General features: G+C 51.1%; 1 protein-coding gene across 1 annotated transcript in view; it reads right to left on the minus strand.

The window, feature by feature from the left end:
• The window catches only part of LOC144822783 (homeobox expressed in ES cells 1-like), a 108,023-nt gene extending 104,241 nt beyond the window's left edge, over positions 1 to 3,782 (minus strand). Inside the window, exon 1 of the mRNA XM_078680651.1 lies at positions 3,489 to 3,782. Within this exon, the coding sequence (XP_078536777.1) occupies positions 3,489 to 3,782 (294 nt within the window). The remainder of the gene's footprint in view (positions 1 to 3,488) is intronic.
• Positions 3,783 to 24,820: the final 21,038 nt, after the last annotated feature.

The raw sequence follows: 24,820 nt of genomic DNA on the forward strand, positions 1-24,820 counted from the left end.
TTCGTGGCTCGCCGGTAATGGCGTCGGGAAATACAAGTCTTTCCCTCGCGTCAGCTAGTGATCAGCGGCGCGTGCAGACTAGGACTGAGCTGTGTCCTGTCAGAAACGGCGAAGTGCAGTGCTTTTAAAAAGATCTGTGAAATGACAAATTTTAAAAATGGCCCTCCCGGCTTTCCGCCTCAGGAGTACAGGTAAGTTCTGTCAGGCGCTAGCAGTCGGCGTCTATTTATACCCAAGCAGGGGGGCGTGGCCTCCGAGGGGGCGTGTCTTCGTGGCTCGCCGGTAATGGCGTCGGGAAATACAAGTCTTTCCCTCGCGTCAGCTAGTGATCAGCGGCGCGTGCAGACTAGGACTGAGCTGTGTCCTGTCAGAAACGGCGAAGTGCAGTGCTTTTAAAAAGATCTGTGAAATGACAAATTTTAAAAATGGCCCTCCCGGCTTTCCGCCTCAGGAGTACAGGTAAGTTCTGTCAGGCGCTAGCAGTCGGCGTCTATTTATACCCAAGCAGGGGGGCGTGGCCTCCGAGGGGGCGTGTCTTCGTGGCTCGCCGGTAATGGCGTCGGGAAATACAAGTCTTTCCCTCGCGTCAGCTAGTGATCAGCGGCGCGTGCAGACTAGGACTGAGCTGTGTCCTGTCAGAAACGGCGAAGTGCAGTGCTTTTAAAAAGATCTGTTGAAATGACAAATTTTTAAAAATGGCCCTCCCGGCTTTCCGCCTCAGGAGTACAGGTAAGTTCTGTCAGGCGCTAGCAGTCGGCGTCTATTTATACCCAAGCAGGGGGGCGTGGCCTCCGAGGGGGCGTGTCTTCGTGGCTCGCCGGTAATGGCGTCGGGAAATACAAGTCTTTCCCTCGCGTCAGCTAGTGATCAGCGGCGCGTGCAGACTAGGACTGAGCTGTGTCCTGTCAGAAACGGCGAAGTGCAGTGCTTTTAAAAAGATCTGTGAAATGACAAATTTTAAAAATGGCCCTCCCGGCTTTCCGCCTCAGGAGTACAGGTAAGTTCTGTCAGGCGCTAGCAGTCGGCGTCTATTTATACCCAAGCAGGGGGGCGTGGCCTCCGAGGGGGCGTGTCTTCGTGGCTCGCCGGTAATGGCGTCGGGAAATACAAGTCTTTCCCTCGCGTCAGCTAGTGATCAGCGGCGCGTGCAGACTAGGACTGAGCTGTGTCCTGTCAGAAACGGCGAAGTGCAGTGCTTTTAAAAAGATCTGTGAAATGACAAATTTTAAAAATGGCCCTCCCGGCTTTCCGCCTCAGGAGTACAGGTAAGTTCTGTCAGGCGCTAGCAGTCGGCGTCTATTTATACCCAAGCAGGGGGGCGTGGCCTCCGAGGGGGCGTGTCTTCGTGGCTCGCCGGTAATGGCGTCGGGAAATACAAGTCTTTCCCTCGCGTCAGCTAGTGATCAGCGGCGCGTGCAGACTAGGACTGAGCTGTGTCCTGTCAGAAACGGCGAAGTGCAGTGCTTTTAAAAAGATCTGTGAAATGACAAATTTTAAAAATGGCCCTCCCGGCTTTCCGCCTCAGGAGTACAGGTAAGTTCTGTCAGGCGCTAGCAGTCGGCGTCTATTTATACCCAAGCAGGGGGGCGTGGCCTCCGAGGGGGCGTGTCTTCGTGGCTCGCCGGTAATGGCGTCGGGAAATACAAGTCTTTCCCTCGCGTCAGCTAGTGATCAGCGGCGCGTGCAGACTAGGACTGAGCTGTGTCCTGTCAGAAACGGCGAAGTGCAGTGCTTTTAAAAAGATCTGTTGAAATGACAAATTTTTAAAAATGGCCCTCCCGGCTTTCCGCCTCAGGAGTACAGGTAAGTTCTGTCAGGCGCTAGCAGTCGGCGTCTATTTATACCCAAGCAGGGGGGCGTGGCCTCCGAGGGGGCGTGTCTTCGTGGCTCGCCGGTAATGGCGTCGGGAAATACAAGTCTTTCCCTCGCGTCAGCTAGTGATCAGCGGCGCGTGCAGACTAGGACTGAGCTGTGTCCTGTCAGAAACGGCGAAGTGCAGTGCTTTTAAAAAGATCTGTGAAATGACAAATTTTAAAAATGGCCCTCCCGGCTTTCCGCCTCAGGAGTACAGGTAAGTTCTGTCAGGCGCTAGCAGTCGGCGTCTATTTATACCCAAGCAGGGGGGCGTGGCCTCCGAGGGGGCGTGTCTTCGTGGCTCGCCGGTAATGGCGTCGGGAAATACAAGTCTTTCCCTCGCGTCAGCTAGTGATCAGCGGCGCGTGCAGACTAGGACTGAGCTGTGTCCTGTCAGAAACGGCGAAGTGCAGTGCTTTTAAAAAGATCTGTGAAATGACAAATTTTAAAAATGGCCCTCCCGGCTTTCCGCCTCAGGAGTACAGGTAAGTTCTGTCAGGCGCTAGCAGTCGGCGTCTATTTATACCCAAGCAGGGGGGCGTGGCCTCCGAGGGGGCGTGTCTTCGTGGCTCGCCGGTAATGGCGTCGGGAAATACAAGTCTTTCCCTCGCGTCAGCTAGTGATCAGCGGCGCGTGCAGACTAGGACTGAGCTGTGTCCTGTCAGAAACGGCGAAGTGCAGTGCTTTTAAAAAGATCTGTGAAATGACAAATTTTAAAAATGGCCCTCCCGGCTTTCCGCCTCAGGAGTACAGGTAGTTCCCACACAAACCCAGCAGCAATCGTCCCTCCACCCAGATCTAACAGATGATCGCGATCTCGCAGCTGGACATTCCGACAGGATCTAAAAGTACGTGGGATCGGTCAGATGTAAGAGTTCGTGTCTTTCATTAGATCAGGCCCCTTTGTTGGTGAAACAAGCCCTGCCGTGTGCGGGTAATAAACTATGTCCACAGGGGTTGGTTAGTGCCTGGGACCGGATTGAGTGGCCAGGTGCAGGGAAGTGACTCCGGGGCATTGTCATGCTGACAATGTTTTACGACCCTGGTACATGTGTTCAGGCTTGGTCAGAGCACGGGGGGATGATAGCGAGGTCGGGGTGACTCACAGGTGACCAGCAGAGTCTGAAATGGCCGCGATGTCTAAAATGGTTGCTGCTTACGCGCACGTAAAGGCCCTCACTAAGCAAGATGGCGCCGGCAATATTCATATTTGTCGTTTTATTTTCTACAGTCCTCCCTTTGAAAATAGTCCAGCCAGCTTGCTAGTCTACCTCAAAATCCATAATGTCCTGTATCTCTCTATTGTTTATTACACTCATCCTCGTGAGCTCAGTGTCTATAGTCTTAGGGTGCAAGGAGTTCAGGCAAATAGAACACAAAAGCGGTATACAATGTATCCCCAAACAACAACCACATATTATTAATATTGGAACCAAGAGGATCATCATTATTTTCCAGCCCCATTCTTTCAAAATGCCCCAAAACCAGCTTCCAAGTGTCCAAGTCTCTGACTCCTGATGGATTTCTGACGCCAGCCGGTGGAGGTGTTCAACTGCCTAGGGTGAGTTGTCAGGGACGTAAGTACAGCAACTGGCTCCGATGATGCGGCATGCTCCTCCACGATCCGCTAGTACCACATCTAGAACAATGCGGTTCTGTAAAGCCACCAGGCGGACCACCTGAAGCTCAGCTTTGTTGTTGGTGAGGATGCCAGCAGTGACGTTCAAGGCTGTTTCAACTGCTTGAGTTAGGTGCCGGATGGCTCGGCTGTTTGCCATCGGACCCCATAGTGGGATGAATCCTTTTGCTGCATCGAGGAACTGTGCTGGGGCAGAGTCTGCTTGTTCAGTGTCTTCGGAGCGCCTTTCTCTGTGGTGGTCTGCAGGTGCTGTGTAGGTTGGAGGCAGAACAAAAGCGATGTAGCACATGCCCCCCTCAGCCTTTTGGGAGCCAGGTGTAGGCTTTGGTACCACAGATAAGGTACATCTTGGGTGATGCAACAAATGAAGAGGGGCCGGCAGTGTTCAGAGTCTTCGTTATTTGCAAGAGCTGTGACCCACGATCTTAGTCCCAGGCCTTCGATGCAGATAAGGCCTGAGACGTTCACCACAGATAGGGCCACTGTCAGAGTTGCGGCAGTTCTTTCTTTAGATAGGAAAAGGTAGGTCTGGCTGGGTTGTTGTACACTTGCATTTCAACTCGTTCTTTGGCGGGAATGTTCATTGGAAAGGTTGCATTCAAAGTCAGAGGGCAGAAGGGAGCAGATGTTCTTCCCGTTTTGTTCAGCCAGAACTCATTGTAAAAGTGCTTGATTGTCCCATCGGATGTGGCATTGTCTTTGTAGCTCCCTTGCAGGAGCATTGACCCGGCGAGGCAAGAACAGAAAAGGGTGAAGCGATGAAAGGAATGGAATGTTCAGTGGCATGAGGTAGCAACCCACAAATCCAACAGTTCATGGCATTTGCGGCAAGATTGTGCTTGTGCAATAATTGTACGAAAGAATTATTCCAGAATTATTTGCGTCGTTCTCGGAGGCGTGGTGACAGTGACACCAGATAATGTTCTTTCTTGGTGGTGGGTTGCATGGTGGGTGACATTGTCCTGTGAGCGGGAGCACTCTCTTCAACGATCCAGACTGTGACCATCAGCAAGAGGCAGGTGAGAGATGCTGCCACAAGGGTTATTGTCTTTGTATTGTGCAAGTTTGCAAGTTTGGAGTCGTCGCAGTGGTTCTTTGGTCGTCCGGGTTCTTCCATCACCTTCAAGAGGCTCGACGACTGGCAGGACCACATACTTTCGTCTAGCGTTTCTCCTGGCAACATTTGTAGTGTTAGCTACCGTTCTGAGACTTTCGACTCAGTTAGTGGCCTGCTTGTCGGAGCACTCTCCTTTCGTCGATCTCAAATTGTACCCTTTCTTGGATGGTACCGTGGGGTCGGGAAACTCTGCCAGTTCAAATGTCTCTGTCTGTGGGTAGCAACTGAGGGCTGGTCGGTCTTTTGTCAGGAGCTCTTCTTGGCTGTTCACTTCTTAGGGGGCCGTCAGTGTCGGAGATATCTTCTTACAGTGGTGCGCATGAAGCCAGTTTCTCTTTGCTTCCACTCGCAGGGCAGTTCGGGTGGTGATCAAGACTTGCCAAGGGCCCGTCCACCTGGGCTCCAGACTCTTCAACCTCTGAAAATTTTGTGTCAGCACGAAGTCCCCAGGCTTGATATCGTGTCCTGGGCCCCTCGATACGTCTGGTATGGCTTGCTGCACCTGTTGGTGGATAAGTGTTAGTTTGTTCGTTAATTTGTACAAATAGTCGGACATTAGTATGTCCGGGACATCATTAATGGAGGTTGGCTTTGGTGCCGCCCAAATGTTTATAGGCCTGCCGAAAACTACTTTGTAAGGGGTCAGTCGGTGTTTGGTTGGGGTGGAGCGCATTGACAGCAATCCCAGTGGGAGGGCGTCAGGCCATTTCAACCCAGTCGTGGCGACTATTTTTGATAGCTTCAGTTTTAGCGTGGCGTTGTGTCTCTCTACCAGGCCCACTGATTGGGGGTGGAAAACGGCATGTAACTTTTGCTTTATTCCCAACCCTTTCAGTATGTTCTGCATAACTTCTGCTACGAAGTAGGGGCCATTGTCGCTCCATAAAATTCTACAAAGGCTATATCGGGGGAATAACTCAGTAATACCTTCGCAGTAGCTAAGGCGGTGTTGTCACAGGTGGGGTAGGCCTCCACCCATTTGCTAAAGGCGCACACGATCACTAGAACGTATTTTAGACCATGGCACCTCTCTAGCTGGATGTAATCCACCTGGAGGACTTCGAAGGGGTGATCAGGGACTCCAAACCCTCCCCGTGGTACCACGGTCCCTTTCCCTGGGTTGTGTTGCAGGCATACTATGCATTGCTGTACTAGGCGTTTGGCTGATTCTGCTATCTTGCTGTTATGCCATACTCTGATGATCAGTTCGGTCATGGGCGCAGATCCTATGTGTGCTGGTAAATGTGCCATGGTCAATATGGGGATCAGATAGGCATTAGGTAGCAGACTTTTGTTTCCGTCTTTTGTCCTCCAGCAGCCTTCCTCGTCTTTCAGTCCCACCGAGCTCATTCAGTCAGTTCATCCTGTGTGCCTGTCGTTTGTATGTCCCTTACAGTTGTTCTAGCATCAGTCCATTGTTCTGCTTGTGACCTGGTCACGTACATTCGTGTCGTGGTTCTGTCCTGGGCTGTGGTTCGGGCAGTAATGTCGGCTAATGCGTTTCCCTGTCCAATGAGGTCGGTCACTTTCTTATGTGCCTGGCATTTAATCACTGCTAGCTCTTGGGGAGGAGGACTGCTTCTGTCAATGTGCAGACTAGATCTCCATGTAGGATGGGTGTGCCGTGTGAAGTCAGGAACCCTCTTTCTCTCCACAGGAGCCCAAAATGGTGAACCACCCCGAAGGCGTACTGGCTGTCGGTGTATATGTTTACTGTCGTACCAGCTGCTAAAATACATGCTCGTGTGAGGGCAATGAGCTCTGCTGCTTGGACGGATCATTGGGCAATGCGGGCTGTCTCTAGGATGGTTCAGGCTGTGGTGACGGCATATGCAGCTGAGGTGGTGCCATCGGGAAGTTTGATGCACGAGCCGTCTACCCATAGTTCCCCATCTGGCTCTGGAAAGGCAGTGTCTCGGAGATATACTCTACTCTTGGTCTGTTCGTCAGTGAGGGTTACACAGTTGTGCAGGGGAGTCACACCATGGTCAGTTTCGGGTAGAGGTAACAATGTGGCTAAATTGAGAGTGGTGCATCGCTTCAGGGTGATGTGTGGTGCTAGCAGGGTCAACTCGTGCGCTAGTCAAGTGTTGGGTTTTGGTCTGGTTCAGTAGCGGGTCGACTGCATGGGGTACTAACACAGTGATTGGATTGGAGAGCACTATTCCTTCGCTCTGGCGTATGGCTACTGCTGCAGCTGCCACAGCGCGCAAACACGCTGGCAACGCTCTGGCTACTGGGTCGAGGGTGGCAGAGAAATATGCACAAGGGCGATGTTTGTGACCAATTGATTGTGCTAAGACGGACAATGCACATCCCTCCCTTTCATGTGTGTAGAGGAAGAATGGTTTGGAGTAGTCTGGGGTTCCTAGAACAGGTGCCGAACAAAGGGCATCTCGCAATTCTTTGAATGCTGACTGGCATTCGGGTGTCCAGGGGAAAGGTGAGGGGGTCTCTTTGGCTAGGAGGGAGAGAAGGGGTTTGACAATGAGGCTAAAGTTCGGTAACCACTGTCGACAGAATGAGGTGAGGCCTATCAGAGAGCGGACTTGCTTCTGATTCTTGGGAACGGGAGTGTCTAGAATTGCCTGGATCCTGTTGGGTGTGAGTTTCCTCCCTTCTTTCGATAAGAGGTGACCGAAATATGTTACCTGTGGTTTGCAGAACTGCAAATTCTTTCGAAAAACTTTGTGGCTATTTTCTACAAGGAAGTGTAGGAGTTGGATGGTGGCTGTGACGGCTAGTGGAGTGGTGTCTGCTGCTAGAAGGATATCGTCTACATACTGTATCAACACCACCCCGTCTGGTAATTGAACGGCATCTAACTGTCTTTTGAGCGCCTGGCTATAGATGCTCGGGCTCTCGGTGTACCCCTGGGGTGCTCGACAAAATCTATATGAGCGGGATCTTAGAGTGAATCCGAAAAGATAGCGACTGCCTTGGTGAATGGGTATGGAGAAGAGGGCATTCTTGAGATCGATAACGGTGAAAGTGGGAGCAGTTGACGGAATTAGGGTCAGAATGGTGGTGATGTCAGAAACGACTGGGTACTGTGGTACTACTATTTTGTTTATCTCCAGCAGGTCGATGATGAAGCGGTAGGCTTTTCCATCTCCCTCTCCCTGTCTCTTTATGATCGGTAAAATAGGACTATTACAAACATTGCTCACTACCTCTTCTACCACTCCTGCCTCTACTAGTGACTGTATGATTTCGGTCAAGGCTTTCTCGCCCTCTGGCGATATCTTGTACTGGGGTATTTTCGGCGTCTTGTCGTATTGTCACGTGTACTGGGTCAATCATCATTCGTCCTACGTCTGAATCAGCCCTAGCCCACAGATGCGAGGGTAAAGTGTCTAGTAGGGATGTGTCTGTCTCAGAAATGGGATACATGTGTTGGGATGGATTATCTCTCGGGTGTTGGTGATTGTCATATAAGATGACTCGTACTCCGTCTGGCGAACATCTGATAGTCGCACGGAAATGCTTCAGTAGATCGAGACCCATAATGGCGTCCGGGGTGTTGGAAGAGAGAAGGAACGTAGTGTCGATAACATTGTTTTCAAGTTTGAAGGGGATCGGTCTGGACAAAGGGTTGGAAAGCACAGCATGAACAGACACTCGAGACCCTGCACTTTCACCAGTATTCAAATAGCATCTCGGCCGCGTCGGTATAGAAAGGGTGCAAGTTTTTTGTTGCTAAGATGTTGTTGACTTCTACACATTGTTGCTTCAACCCATGGCATGTGATGTTAAGCGCTCTGATACCCATGGGTCTTGTACGCGCTATAGAACACTGTTAATAAATAAATAAATAAATAAACCTATTTATATTTATTGACATCGGCAAAAAATACGCCAGAGCAAGCCCTCAATGCATATGCTGGCAGCGACTAGGGACTCCTGAACTCGCGCCCTCCCCATCTGCTACCCCACATGGAGGACAATGCACAAGCACAGCTCCTCCCTCACAACCCAATAAGTGCTGCAGCAGACAACATGGCGCTCGGGGAGTGCCGCTACCCGCCATAAACCGCATATTATTTAAAAAAGTTCCAAACCTTGACCTCCCTCTAAATGGTCGCTCTCCACCGCCTCGGGCCGCAACACTCATGCGGAAAGTGTGTCGTTCCTACACACTGTGTCAGGACAAACTTACCCAGTGCTCGATAGTTAAAACTTTTTTTTTTTTACCAGTCCAGTGCGCCGAAACCTTGAGTTCCGATGCAGAACACACACCTCCAATACCGAGCCCTCCGGAGGAGGCTCCCACCCGGCTCTCCCCACAGTGCCCCTCAGCATCCCGCAGTGCATCGGCGCTACAACAAAAGGGTCTCCGTCAAAAGTCGTAACCCACGCACCTATGCGAACAAAATCAAAATCTGTCATGTGGGTGGTACAATGTGTGCCCCCTAGTGGACACATCAACCCTTTATTGCACTCTAGGAGTCAAATCTGTGACCAAACAAAATCAAAATCTGTCATGTGGGAGGTACAATGTGTGCCCCCTAGTGGACACATCAACCCTTTATTGCACTCTAGGAGTCAAAACTGTGACCAAACAATACACATCTCTCCAGAAATGTATTAACAACCAGAGCCATCATACCATTCCCTAAACCCCGAAATTTACCGGACACAAAACTCCCAAAATTCAGACTGTGAAACCGACCAAGAAAGAACAGATATACCGTCACGCCTCCTCCTGTTGCCAACTTCCCGAGACAGTTGCAAAAAATCTCAATACAAAGTTGACTATCGGGCTGCCCCCCACGACTCCAAGCCTCGTGACTCCACCCCCCCCCCCCCTGCCGACACCACCCGAAGCAAAAGGGTTCCGACTCCAGGATCGCATCCAGAGATCACATGCAGGGGTTTGAAACGCCACAACAACCCCACGACAATATACCAGCCAAGGAAAAGCGAACTGTGCTACAGCATGACGCTCTGCCAAATATTACCTTCTCCAATTGTTGCAGGTCGCCCGCACTTGTATGGGGGGGAGGGCGGGGTCAGAAGCACACCACGAAGATTGCCCCCAATGTGTCCCGGACCTTCCCAGGATACACCGACGCGGGCTGCACCACCAAGGTGCGTGGAGGAGGGTGACCAAGCGGGTGGCAGAGCCACAACCACCGACTCAGGGACCCAGTCCCTGACCAGCATCCTCCCCCACAAATCCACGAGTCAGAGACCGAACCACTCGTTCCCCCCAGCATCCCCCGCAGCAAGACCTGAGCAATTGCGCCGGACTGGCAAATTCAACCATCGCTGTATATGTCACCAGGTCGGGGTCCAACTCGACATCCTCTCCCCGAAGATGCCTCACCCCACCTCCGGTGCCACCACATCCCGATCACTGCCCCCAGGAAACACAGATCAAAACCACGCACGGACCCGCGCACTCGCAGCCACACAGCAACTTGGGCACCACTGACCGCGGGCATCACCTCTCCAACTGTACATGGCTGGCAGATCCCACAGCGGGATCAAACTGCGGTCCCAAACACCGAAATGTGAACGCTCAACCAGGGAGCCAAGGCAGACGGGCAACGGCCATAACCACCAAAATGGATGCCACCAGTAAGCAACAACCCAATCCTATGGCCCCTCCCGGCCCACACCCACACTCCATGCCCGTTCTCCAGCGGGGAACAAAATGGCCAGCACTTTGTAAACAACCATGCTCGACCGGTGCCTCCCTCAACGTTGCCGCGGGACACAAGTCTACCCGCACGTCGCCCAGTGCCAATTCTGCTACGCCAACCCCGCGCCCCTACAAAACATGCCCGGGAGCCATGGCCAATGGGCACACACCGCCCGGCCCCCCGCAGCACACCACAGGAAACAACCTGTGTGGGGGGGCGAGAGAGATCACACACTCACAGGCGCCAGACCAGGGACAGGACGGCAGGCACCGGACCAACCCACCGCGTGTCCATCGGAGGACAACAACGACGTGGCAACTCGGTGCGACCAAACAGCGTCAGGGCAGCAGAGAAAGAGGGAGCTCAGAGGGCGGGAGAGGTATAAGTACCTCTCCCCCTGCCCTCTCCTGCCCGGAAGTGACGTCGGCCTCGGGTACCCGTGAGGATCCCAAACACTGGGAGGCTGACTTGTCGTGTGCCATCCTGTGGCACTAAGTGTGGCCGCCCTCTTAGGAGGGCCCCCTGCATGGGCCCGAGGCAGCCCTGCAGACTCGAATCCAGTTCCCCAGCGTTGAGGTTGACCGCTCTCACCATTAGGCCACACCCTCTGTTAGTTTGAGCCGATGGTTTCTGGTGCTCAGCACCGGCACCTAATTATCAACATCGGTACTTAAGACATCTGCCACATCGTGACCCTGTTTGTTTGAATGAGAGATAAACACAACAGTTTATTGGTTCAATATACATAAAAAATGAATGATACCTACTGTCCAGGCCATTCTTATAGCTTTGGCGGTCTGGAATAGTCTGAATTGTCACACGTGTAGGGTGTGATGGTTAGTAGTTGTGTTGGTTCTGCTGGCATGGGCAATGGGTGGTGCAAGCTGCAGCTGCTTCCTGACGAGAGCCCTGGCACTTATTTTCTACAAACTAAGCACTGAGAACTCCATATCTGTAACAATAAATCCAGAAACAAACTGTCTTTTTGAATTTATATACGATGAGTTGGACAGCTATATTTCCCCTATGCCATCTTTCAGTTATTTTATAAATGCCTGGGACTCTTCACCTCATGCATTATTTTGAATTCACATTTGCATGGAATTCTGAAATTGGATTACAGAAAAATTTCTGCCTGGTCCTCAAGAGCTGTGATTTCTGAAAAATTCTAAAGGAAAATCTAAAGTGTTATTTAAATAGTTGTTCATTTCCTAATTATGAAAAAATATCCTGTTGTATTTTATAATTAGAAAAAGAGGCTAGGACAGTTCGCGATTGTAGACTAGGGGGTGATTTGGTTTTTTCGGACAGGGTACTCCACCCATGTCTGGCCTGCCCTTCTTAGGGCTGGAGGACCATCAGCTTTCCACCGACAGCGCCCCTGTTGGTTCTGTTGGTGGATAGCTATCGCCGATGTCCCAACAGAGAAGGGGCTGTCGGACAACAATAAAAAATGACCACACCCCAACCTCAAGAGGTCTCCCAGAGGGTGATGGTTATTTTGTTTTTTGTTTTTCAAAAACTCCCTTTTTGAGAGGGAACGGGGTAGCTAAACACAGTCATTAGTCTGGCCTTCTCTTCTCGAGCCAGCAGAGGATCACACATGGACGTCATTTAGGGTTGCTGCTGCGACCCCTGGCATGCCCCTTGTGACTCCTGGCACTGCCCTTGCTACCCTTAGCGTCAGCAGTGGTAAAATCAGTGGCAGATACAGAAGCAGTTTGTCCTTATGGACGTCGGTGGGAGATTCACTCACCTCATTTTTTTGTCAATTTTGTGTTACACTAATATTGACTAATTTAACATTATTCGCTATAAGTTTAATAACAAATGGAATATGATTTTCCCTGGCAGCTGAGGTAAGTGAGAAATGAAATGCAAAAAATGCTTTTATATGTATGTATGTTGTGTGAGTGCTTGGAATTTTACGTGTGTGTGTATGTGTTAATGCGTGTGCATGTATAAGCATATGTTTGTGTGAGTGAAAGTGAAGGTCAAGGGGCATGTGCAATTACTTCAGCTACCCCTGACACTTTGGTGAATTGACGTCAGTGGGACCACCTTGCACAGTGCCGATGCGGCCAGACATATATCTTTATTGCTTCAGATCTCTCACCAGTTTCAAGGTCACAAAGGAAGTGCAGATTACGCCAAGAACAAAAAAGGCACCACAGGTGGGTGCTTCCAAGCTGAACAGAGTCCATGAAGACTGCCTGCTTCTCACTCCAGGGAGCCAAACACCAGCCTAGGTGGGCAGAACTATGGGAGAAAACCAGTCATCTTCACAATGATTTATTCACTTCAGCTTAACATACTGTATGTAATGTGTCGGATTTGTAATTTATTTTGCTATTCATTGCATCATTTGCAGCCTCGCTCTACCCATTACCCAGAGATCTGGCAGGCATGCTGCCTCCATCTGCAATCTGTGGCTGCCATCTTCCTGATCCTCCTGTACTGCACTCGCACAAAACAAGAGACAAGAGAGAGAGCCTTCCCTTGCTCTCCTTACTCAGACTGTAGACCTCACACAAGAGAAGGACAGAGAACAGCTGTGTGCGAATGACAGCTGAAAAAAGTATACTAGCCAAAAGGAACGCAAATACTAATAAATACCAAAATCCTAAGAAAAAGCCCTTGGGTTCCTTAAGATAGCCATCACCCACTATGTAGTGTCATGCTTCATCATAGGGCTGCTACCAACACCCTGGTGCAGACCAACACTCAGGGTGGAGCGCTAGTTTTTTTAGGAAAGAACAAAAGAAAAAACGTGAATGTCAGCCCAGACAAATTGCATAATACTGGTTACCTCACCTCACCAGATTTTACTCTTTCCCGCACGCTACTTCCTACGGCCACCTGTGGGCCTTTCTGTGGGCTCTGCGACATCTCTTGTGGAGCCTTCGGATGCAGAGGTGCTCCTAGTACTGCACCTCCTGGATGTGGTCACTGGTGCCAAGAGACTACTTAGGCTGGAGGCCTCTTGACTCTCTCAGTACTTTGTTGCCCCCAACTGCAGCAGACTATAATTATTCCATGGCATTCGTGACCTATATGAGTCCCCTGGCCACATCCCCACAGCAATGGGTCATCTCCACCTGCATCCCCAGCAGCATGACGGGACAGCTGAGCTGTGGCTGTGCTCAGGGGATTGATGGCCCTAGAGTACCCATCTAAGCACCCCATCAACTGATGATGCATTTTGAGTTGTGACACCTGGTTGTCATGCATCACCTTACACAACTCATGGATGGCTCGGGTAACATTTGTGAGGTTATCTCTGCCATGTTTGTGGCCAATGAACCGAGTTGGGCCTGCATTAATCACATGTTCTTGCACTGTAGGCGCTGAACCTTCAACATTTGTCCCTCCAGATCACCCCAGACAACAGACCCATCATCTTCAGCAGTGCCCATGTGAACCCTTGCCCTGCGCCTCCGGTAATGGACGTTGCTGCGCCGCATCTGTACTTGGGCTCTTGGTGTGGGGGTGTGCCCAGCCTGTGATGTGTGAGGGTCAGGTTGGCTCTCCTCTTCTATTTCAAAGGCTGGTAGTGGTGGCACCTTGGTCCTGCATTTTGTGGATGCAGGTATTGGTATTGCTGGGGCCACTTGTGTCTCTTCTCCTGAGTGGGCCTGAGTATTCAGGGTGTCATGGCCTTCACCTTCGTCAGACTCCTGCGCAGCTGCATCTGTGATGTTAAACAGTGCAAGTTCAGTATTTTTGTTGTACATGTATGTCACATTGCGCATGGCATTGTTTAATAAAGTTATTTAGTTACACACAATGTCTAGTTTATTCACTTGCTTGTTGTACTTTGAAGCACTAATTCTGTTTTGATCCCTCCTTGCCTTGCCTATTGGAGTTGCTGTCTGCTTATACCATAATGCACTAGGGTGAGGCAAGTAAAATGTGGACTGGAGTCAGATTTGCTACAACAAAGCAAGATCTACTTAGAGGGGAGATTTTTTAGATTTAGCATTGAATGGTAATTTGCATGCATCTTACCTTGTGAAGTACTGGTCTGTGCCGAGGTGTCTATCTGAGTGACGCCAACTGCTGCTTCCGGCTGAAGTGTTGACTCCACCAGGTCCTTCAGGGGGGTGTTGGCAGTTTGGGTTGATGATCCCCCTACTGTCTTCTTGGCATCCGCAAGCCTGGTGGCAAGCTTTTTCTTGGCACAGCTTCACAGGTCACACCAGCACTTGCACATGTCTGATATGGAGCACTGTGTGACCCCACAGCATTGATCCTGGATTGAATTCCAAGCCAGATTTTCCTTTAATCCGACTCAGGGACCTGGAGTGACTGCTTCCCAAAAAGTTTGTCATGGCTCTGTACAACTTCCTCAATGAGGACTTCAAGCTCTTTTTGCTGAATTTCAGCTTCCTCTTGAGTCCTTCTGCATTCTTCTCACTTGTTCCAGAAGCCATGCTGGTGTCCTTGCACAGGGTCTGTTCTCCAAAATGCTTCTTTCTGCTGTACCCCTGCAGTCTGCCTCCTCGTCTGTCTCTCTCAGTACACAGCTGTGCGCTTGTCCCTCATCACTTCCTGGTTGGGATGTCATCATGCTGCATCAAATACACTGATTCGCGATTTGCGATTCGGTAATTGCGGATTCACTATTAGCGACAGCGAGTTTGATCAATTTGCAAATACTTTGCAAATGTTTTGATGCATGGCCATTTGCGATTACCAAATAACGATTACTTAAAAATCCCTATTTGGTAATCACAAAATGGGACTTTGATGCATGTGCCCCTAAATACCTGTTTGCTCTCACCCTAATTAGAATAGCTAGGGTTACATCTCTGCCCCTGGTCTCTCTAGCTTAGGTATAGTTTCACTTTGGGCTTTTTTTTCAGGAGTCCTAATCCTAGCGCGGGGACACACCGGCTGCATTACCCGAAGCTTTGCAAATGGTAAAATCATAAAATCAATTGGTCTTGTGCACCCACGATATGGTTTTTACCCAAACACATTCAAAATTACATGACATGTCATAATTCCATCATTTCAGACTTTTGCATAAAAACGTAACTTGAAATTGCACAAGATTACCCCGGCGTAACAAAGGTTTTGACTAGGCCTACTGCTAAACCCGAGGCATCACAGAGCTCACATCCATACATGTCCCCCTGTCCCTCCCAGCAGCCTTCTCAACTACAGTCCTCAGGCTGTCTTCCACTTTCCTGCTTTCCCTCCATAGCAGCCCACCTTGCATATGCTCCCTTTGGTGCTGTGCTTCCTATCTCTTCAGCCATCTCCTCTCTCTCTCTTTAGTGCTGTGCTCCCCATCTCTTCAGTCCTGTCTCCTCTCTCTCTTTCTTTAGTACATTGCTCCCTCTCTCTTCAGGCCTGTCTCCTCTCTCTCTTTAGTGCTGTGCTCCCTATCTCTTCAGTCCTGTCTCCTTTCTCTTTCTCTTGAGTGCTGTGCTCCCTCCCTTTTCAGTCATATCTCCTCTCTCTCTCTCTTTAGTGCTGTACTTCCTATCTCTTCAGCGTCTCTCCTCTCTCTCTCTTTAGTGCTGTGCTCCCTATCTCTTCAGTCATTTCTCCTCTCTTTCTTTAGTGCTGCACTCCTTCCCTTTTCAGTCCTGTCTCCTTTAGCTCTCTTTAGTGCTGTGCACCCTCTCTCTTCAGTCCTGTCTCCTCTCTCTCTTTAGTGCTGGGCTCCCTCTATCTCTAGTCCTGTCTCCTCCCTCTCTCTTTAGTGCTGTGCTCCCTATCCCTCCAGTCCTGTCTCATCTTTCTTTCTTTAGTGCTGTGCTCCCTATCTCTTCAGCCGTCTCCTCTCTCTCTCTTTAGAACTGGGCTCCCTATCTCTCCTGTCTTGTCACCTCTCTCTTTAGATCTGTGCTCTGTAGCTCGTCCGTCCTGTCTCCTCTCTCTTTCTTTAATGCTGTGCTCCCTATCTCTTATGTCCTTTCTCTTCTATCTCTTCAGTCCTGTCTCCTCTCTCTCTTTAGTGCTGTGCTCCCTATCTCTTCAGTCCTGTCTCCTCTCTCTTTCTCTTGAGTGCTGTGCTCCCTCCCTTTTCAGTCATATCTCCTCTCTCTCTCTTTAGTGCTGTACTTCTTATCTCTCAAGCCTTCTCATCTCTCTCTTAAGTGCTGTGCTCCCTATCTCTTCAGTCATGTCTCCTCTCTCTCTTTGGTGCTGCACTCCCTCCCTTTTCAGTCCTGTCTCCTTTAGCTCTCTTTAGTGCTGTGCTCCCTATCTCTTCTGTCCTGTCTCTTGTCCTATCTCCTCTCTCTCTCTAGTGCTGTGCTCCCTACCTCTTCAGTTCTGTCTCCTTTCTCTCTTTAGTGCTGTGCTTCCTGTCTCTTTAGTTTTGTCTTTCTCTCTCTCTCTCTATCTCTCTCATGCTCTCTCATCACTCTTTTCAGCCATGCTCCCTCTCTATTGTTACCTCTCAATCAATCAATCAATCAATCAGTCATTTGTTAAGCGCACTCCATACCCGTGAGGGTCTCAAGGCGCCGGGGGGAGTAGGTGGGGGCTGCCACTTATCGAACAGCTAGGTCTTTAGTGTCCTCCTGAAGGTCAGCAGGTCTTGGGTCTGTCATAGCCTCAGTGGGAGGGTGTTCCATGTCTTGGCGGCGAGGTGGGTGAAGGATCTCCCGCCGGTGGTTGTTCTTCGGATGCGCGGGACGGTGGGGAGTGAGAGGTCGGTGGAGCGTAGCTGGCGGTTGGAGGTGTAGAAGGAGAGCCGGCTGTTGAGGTAGGCTGGGCCGGTCTTGTGGAGTGCCTTGTGTGCGTGGATGAGGAGCTTGAAGGATATCCTCTTGTTGATGGGGACCAATGCAGGTTTCTCAGGTGGGGGGTGATGTGGCCGTGTCGTGGTACATCGAGGATCAGTCGTGCCGAGGCGTTTTGGATGCGTTGTAGTCGATTGATGAGCTTGGTCGGGGCTCACGCGTACATGGTGTTTCTGTAGTCGAGTCTGCTGCTGATGAGGGCCTGGGTGACTGTCTCTCTTGTATCTGTCGGGATCCATCTGTAGATCTTGCGGACCATGCGGAGGGTGTTGAAGGAGGAGGAGGAGACGGCGTTGACTTGCTTGGTCATTGAGAGCGTTGAGTCGAGGATCATTCCCAGGTTGCGTGCATGGTCGGTGGGTGTCGTGGCTGCCCCAGTGCTGTTGGCCACCAGGAGTTGTCCCAGGCTGATGGGTTGGAGCCGAGGATGAGGACCTCCTTCTTGTCCGAGTTCAGCTTCAGACAGCTGATCTTCATTCAGTCGGCGACGGCCTTCATTCCTTCTTGGAGGTTGGCTTTGGCGGTGATGGGGCCCTTGGTGAGGGAGAGGATAAGTTGAGTTTTGTCGGCGTAGATTATGTTGAGGTTGTGATGTAGGGCGACGTGTGCAAGCGGGGCCATGTAGATGTTGAACAGTGTCGGGTTGAGGGAGGATCCTTGGGGTACGCTGCAGATGATCTCTCGTGTGCAAGCGGGGCCATGTAAATGTTGAACAGTGTCGGGCTGAGGGAGGATCCTTGGGGTACGCCGCAGATGATCTCTGAGGCTTCGGAATGGGATGGGGGGAGGCGAACACTCTGGGTTCTGCCGGAGAGGAAGGAGGTGGTCCATTTCAGAACCATGTCTCGGATCCCTGCAGCATGGAGGCGTGCGTGTAGTGTGCGGTGGCAGACGGTGTCGAAGGCGGCGGAGAGGTCTAGGAGGATGAGTGCTGCAGTCTCCCCGTTGTCTAGCAGGGTCCTGATGTCGTCGGTGGCGGCGATGAAGGCGTTCTCGGTGCTGTGGTTGCTGCGGAACCCTGACTGGGAAGGGTCCAGGATTCTGTTCTCTTAGGTATCGGGTTAGCTGTCTGTTAACGATTTTCTCGATGACCTTGGCCGGGAAGGGGAGCAGAGAGATGGGTCGGAAGTTCTTGAGGTCTCTTGGGTCTGCCTTGGGTTTATTGAGTAGGGCGTTAATATCGGCGTGTTTCCAGCTCTCTGGGAAGGTCGTGGTCTCAAGGGAGAGGTTGATGACGTTGCGTAGGTGGGGTGCGATGAAGCTGCTTGCTTTGTTGAAGACGTGGTGTGGGAATGGGTCTCACGGAGAGCCGGAGTGGATTGTGCTCATGGTCTTGATGGTGTCATCGACGCTCATGCTGGTCCAGGCTAGCAAGGGGACGTGGTCTATGGTGTACAGAGGGTCTGTTGTGTTGCTATCTGTTGGGGCTGTCTGGGTGTTGAAGCTGTTGTGGATGTCTGTTATCTTGCGGTGGGAGAAGGTGGCGAGGGAGTCGCACAGGGCTTGCGACGGCGGGATGTCATTGGTGTTGGAGCTGGGATTAGAGAGTTCCTTCATGATGTTGAAGAGCTCCTTGCTGTTGTGTGCATTGTTGTCAAGGCGGTCTTTGAAGGAGGTCTTCTTGGCAGCCCTGATGAGGTGGTGGTGGTTGCGGACGGCGTCCTTGTGTGCTGCGTGGCTAGCGCTGGGCGCGGAAAGGCGGAAACGGACTTGCCGCGCGGCAGCGGCGCGACCGCGCAGCGGCCGGTATGTATGGGGAGGTGGGAGTGAGGAGCAGCTGGGAGGCGGGGGTAGTAAATGGGCAGTCAGGGGGGCAGAGCCGCAGGGGACGCAGCGGCGGCGGCTGTGAGGGGCGACGAAGGAAACAGAAGGCAAAGGGCACAACAATTGAGGGGTAAACAAGTGGTACAGAGGGCAGAAAGGTCACAAAAGGGCAAAACGTCACAGAAAACAGGGGAAACGAGTGGCACAGAAGGCAACAAATCTCAAGAAAAGGGCAGAAAGGTCACAAAAAACGGGGGTAAACGAGTGGCACAGAAGGCAGAAAGGTCAGAGAAATGCAGGGGCAGCTAAGCAACAGAAGGCAAAAACGGGCAGAGAGAAACGGGGGCCACGAGGGGAGCAGAAGGAAAAACCGGGCAGAGAGACACAGGGGCAGCGAGGGGAGCAGAAGGGAAACCGGGCACAGAGACACGGGGGCAGCAAAGGGAACAGAGGGAGAGAACGTGCACAGACCACGTACAGGCAGCGGGGGAGACAGACAACAGCAGTCACAGACACAACAATGAAAATGCAGTCACTACAACGAGAGCAATGAAAGAAAATACAGGCAATACAATGGAGGATGAGCAAACCTACGGCCTACCACTGGCCACCAGGGATGAGGCGCAGGTGGTAGCCTGTGGGTGGAGGAGGGCCTCGAACTTCCTCAGCAGCAGCTGGGGTAGGGACACACAGGCGGTGCTGTGCGGAGGGGGAGCGACCTACCTGGAAGGGTCAAGGTTCGCTCTCCTCACCGCTCAGCGGCTGGCCTATATTGGGAAGTGGGAGGGAGGAGCAGCTGGGAGGCGGGAGGTGGGGGCAGCGAAGGGGCAGCATTGGGGGCGGGGCCGCAGGGGATGCAGCGGCGAGGGGCGACAAAGGAAATAGAAGGCAAAAGGGTACAACAATTGAGGGGGTAACGAGTGGCACAGAAGGCAGAAAGGTCACAACAAGCATTGGAAATGCAATAGGTCTCGCATTAGGAAAGTTTGAGCAATTGGTATTGTAAATGACACTTTTTTTATTTATGTGTTGGTTTTGAAAATAGCAAAAGTAATAGCTTTGTCAGTTACAATGTCAATAGTTTTAACTTTCGCAAATGTGACACCTATAGCATTTGTAATGCAATGTGTGTTGTATTTACGTGACTTAGATGTATTGATATTGCAAATAACAATAGCTTTTAATTTTGTAAATAATTAATACTTAAATAACATTTATTGTAATTTATAATGGCAATAGCTTAAACGTTTGTAAATAACTTTTGTGAAGATTATGTTCAGTGTATTTTATTGTGACGAAAGTCCAAGAACATTGCATTTGCACCTACACACACACACAGCCACACACACACACACACACATAGATGTGGTGGTGGTGGATCTGGGGGATATGGTGGTGGTGGATGTGGTGGTGGTGGATGTGGTGGTGATGGTGGTGGATGTGGGGGTGGATGTGGGGGTGGATGTGGTGGTGGATGTGGTGGTGGATGTGGTGGTGGATGTGGTGGTGGATGTGGTGGTGGAGGTGGTGGTGGAGGTGGTGGTGGAGGTGGTGGATGTGGTGGTGGTGGATGTGGTGGTGGTGGATGTGGTGGTGGATGTGGTGAAAGTGGTGGTGGATGTGGTGGTGGATGTGGTGGTGGATGTGGTGGTGGAAGTGATGGTGGTGGAAGTGATGGTGGTGGTGGATGCGGTGGTGGATGTGGTGGTGGATGTGGTGGTGGTGGATGCGGTGGTGGTGGATGCGGTGGTGGTGGTGGATGCGGTGGTGGTGGATGTGGTGGTGGTGGATGTGGTGGTGGTGGATGCGGTGGATGTGGTGGTGGATGTGGTGGTGGTGGGTGTGGTGGATGTGGTGGTGGATGCGGTGGTGGTGCATGTGGTGAATGTGGTGGTGGTGGATGTGGTGGTGGATGTGGCGGTGGATGTCATGGTGGATGTGGAGGTGATGGTGGATGTGGTGGATGTGGTGGTGGATGCGGTGGTGGTGGTGGATGCAGTGGTGGATGTGGTGGATGTGGTGGTGGATGCGGTGGTGGTGGTGGATGCGGTGGTGGATGTGGTGGTGGATGTGGTGGATGTGGTGGTGGTGGATGCTGTGGATGTGGTGGTGCATGTGGTGGATGTGGTGGTGGATGTCATGGTGGATGTGGAGGTGATGGTGGATGTGGTGGTGGATGCGGTGGTGGTGGTGGATGCGGTGGTGGTGGAAGTGGTGGTGGATGTGTTGGATGTGGTGGTGGATGTGGTGGTGGATGTGGTGGTGGATGTGGTGGTGGATGTGGTGGTGGATGTGGTGGATGTGGGTGTGGTGGATGTGGTGGATGTGGTGGTGGATGTGGTGGTGGATGGGGTGGTGGATGTGGCGTTGGATGTCATGGTGGATGTGGAGGTGATGGTGGATGTGGTGGTGGATGTGGTGGTGATGGTGGATGTGGTGGTGGATGCGGTGGTGGATGCGGTGGTGGATGCGGTGGATGTGATGGTGGTGGATGCAGTGGATGTGGTGGGGGTGGATGCGGTGGATGTGGTGGTGGATGTGGTGGTGGATGTGGTGGTGATGGTGGATGTGGTGGTGGATGTGGTGGTGGATGTGACATGACATTTTTATTATATACAGAGGGGTACTTATTTTGTACCAATCACTGACCGATGTTAATGTAAGGGTTGTAGATGGTGGGTTGCGCATGCCTTGTTTTCATTTCCATTATAATGACAATAATCCTTTCTTTGACCCTGTGCTCAATCAACTTGGACTGTATTATAGTGAATACGAGGGGCTTAGATAAAGAAATAGGAGAGGCGAGGAGGAAGGGAAACTGGGGTAAGGAACAGCCGACGGAGGAGAACAAGACGGAGGGCATTGCTGTGGGGAGGGGGGAGGAGAAATGCGACACGGCGGGCAGGGGAGGGGGCGGAGCGGGGAGAGCGGCGATGAGGGTGTGAAGGTCTCACATGAGGGGGCGTGGTATCTTAAGTTGTGTTGCTTTGGGAGGCAAGATTTTAAAAAGCGCCATACTGAAAGAAAGGCGTGCGCCGCCTTGTTGAAAGTGAAAGGTGCTGAAAATAAACATATGCAGCGGCACTACTGCTGAAGCGCAAGTGCGGAGCTGGTTAAAAAACCATGAGTAATTGAAATTTAAGGGAGCCTGCTGTGAGGAAAAAAAGCCTCGCCCGCCATTGTTTGTATGCACTGTGCTTTGCTCAAACATGAAGCACGACGCCCAGGCGATGAGGAGTGCACGACCCCAGAGCCTAACCCTGCTTGGTGTACATTTAAGAACTCAGTTTGGTCTCTCATGAAGGGGCGTGGGATCTTAAGTTGCGTCGCTGCGGGAGGCAAGATAAAAAAATAAGTTAAACAAGTTTAAAAGCAAGTTTTAAGAGGAGACGCAGCCGTGAAACTGAAAGTACGGCCGACCGGCCGTGAATAATTAGGGGGTGAGAAATGCGCTGGGAGGGCTGCCTTTGATGTGGTAATGCGAGGCAGGCAGGCAGGCGGCTGGTGGCATTGTGCAAGCGCTTTTTAGGGCTTGCGCTTGCGCAATGACCTAAAAAGCACATGCACTGCATGGAATCGCCAGTGGAATCGCCAGTTCGGTAAACTCTCGATAAGCCCCTATATATCTCGCTCCCGCTCAATGCGCATGCGCATTGAGATAGGTCGCTCGACCTAAAAAGGGCAAAAGGTCACAAATATACAGGGGGAAATGAGTGGCACAGAGGCACAAAGGTCCCAAGAAATGGCAGAAAGGTCACAAAAAACGGGGGGGGAAACGAGTGGCACAGAGGGCAGAAAGGTCCCAAGAAAGGGCAGAAAGGTCACAAAAAACAAGGGAAACGAGTGGCACTGAGGCACAAAGGTCCCAAGAAAGGGCAGAAAGGTCACAAAAAACGGGGGGAAACGAGTGGCTCAGAGGGCAGAAAGGTCCCAAGAAAGGGCAGAAAGGTCACAAAAAAACAGGGGGAAACGAGTGGCACAGAGGCACAAAGTCACAGGAAAGGGCAGAAAGGTCAGAAAAAAACAGGGGGAAACGAGTGGCTTAGAGGGCAGAAAGGTCCCAAGAAAGGGCAGAAAGGTCTCAAAAAACGGGGGTAAACGAGTGGCACAGAGGCACAAAGGTCACAGGAAAGGGCAGAAAGATCAGAAAACACGGGGGGAAACGAGTGGCACAGAGGCACAAAGGTCACAAGAAAGGGCAGAAAGGTCAGAAAAAAACAGGGGGGACGAGTGGCATAGAGGGCAGAAAGGTCCCAAGAAAGGGCAGAAAGGTCACAAAAAACGGGGAAACAAGTGGCACAGAAGGCAAAAGGTCACAGAAATGCAGGGGCAGCTAAGCAACAGAAGGCAAAAACGAGCAGAGAGACAAGGGGGCCGCGAGGGGAGCAGAAGGAAAAACCGGGCAGAGAGACACTGGGGCAGCGAGGGGAGCAGAAGGGAAACCGGGCAGAGAGACACGGGGGCAGCGAGGGGAACAGAGGGAGCGAACGGGCACAGACCACGTACAGGCAGCGGGGGAGACAGACAACAGCAGTCACAGACACAACAATGAAAATGCAGTCACTACAACGGGAGCAATGAAAGAAAATACAGGCAATACAATGGAGGATGAGCAAACCTACGGCCTACCACTGGCCACCAGGGATGAGGCGCAGGTGGTAGCCTGCGGGTGGAGGGACACACAGGCTGTGCTGTGCGGAGCGGGAGCGACCTACCTGGGAGGGTCAACCATCTCTCTTCACACCTATCTCCCTTCTCTCTTCAATCTTTTCTCACGTCTGCCTTCTTTCTTGTCTCAATTCTCTCTCCTCTCTTTTCATTCATGTTATAAATTTCTCTTCATTCCTGCCCCCTTCATTTCTGTCTCCTCTGCCTCTTCCGTCTGGTTTATGCTTTTTCATTCCTTCTCCCCTCTCTTCTCACTGTGGTAGACCCTTTCTCTTAAGTCTTGTCTCCTCTCTCTCTCTTTTCAGCCCCCCATTCCAAACAGATCTTTTCTCTCCTCTTTTCACATCTTCCATCTCTCTACAGTCCTGTATGCCCTCTCGTCACGCCTGTCCCCTCTCTGTACTCATCCCTGACTCTTTAGTTTCTATCGCCTCTCTCTTTTTATTCATGCCAACCAATTATTTTCTTTCATGCCTCTCTCAAGTCATTCCTTCCCAGACTTGTCGCCCCGCTCTACAGATACCTCCAGTCTACTTTCTCTGTTCATTCCTTCTCCTCTCTTTTCTCAAGACAATGTACCTCTCTCTTCAGTCTTATCTCGCCTCTCTATTCTTTATCTTCAGTCTTGTTGCCCCCTTTCCTCACTACTGTTCACTCAGTTTCATCAGTTGTTGGGTCTAGCCACCGCTATATAAAACTCTTTAAATAAATAAATAAATCCTGTCTCCCCTCTCTCTGCGATTCTCTGTTCTCTCGCTTTTTTCTCCTCTCCTCGTTACCCCCTCTTAAGTCCTGTGCTCTCTCCCCCACTCATGTCTCTTCAGACCTGTCCTACCCTCTCCTCACTTCAGTCCAGGGATTTAAGTGGGTAGAAAAAACTGGGGAGGGTCTCTCAAAGGGGTGTGGCCGATGTAATTTGGCTGTGGCTTTAAAACACGTAAGCTAAAAATCTGTGCTTAGCACGGTGTGCCGTCTGACTAGCATTTTGCTGCTTCTGTCATTGCATTCAGATATATAATACAACAAATAACATTACACCTACAACAAGCCACGACTATTGGCGTTGTCAACGGCTGTTAGTAGCATAAGTTAAAAAGGCAACAACTATAGCTTCATTTAATATAATATTGAAAATCCTTCCATTCTGACATGATGAGACTATCGAAAAACTCAAACGAGTCTCTTTAAAGTTACATTAAAGACAGTAAAGCAAAGTGCTGCTGCACAGTTAAGCTTTTTTTTCACTCTGAGGGTGAGGGCAAAAATTGAGAGCCCGATAAAGACCCATCCCAGCACCTGCTTTTTAGAACTGTGGGTGCTGGGCACCGGCAGGACCCGGCCCACTTAAAATTCTGCTCCAGTCTTTTCT

This window comes from Lissotriton helveticus, chromosome 3_1 (genome assembly GCF_964261635.1).
Source record: "Lissotriton helveticus chromosome 3_1, aLisHel1.1, whole genome shotgun sequence".
NCBI classification, from domain to species: domain Eukaryota; kingdom Metazoa; phylum Chordata; class Amphibia; order Caudata; family Salamandridae; genus Lissotriton; species Lissotriton helveticus.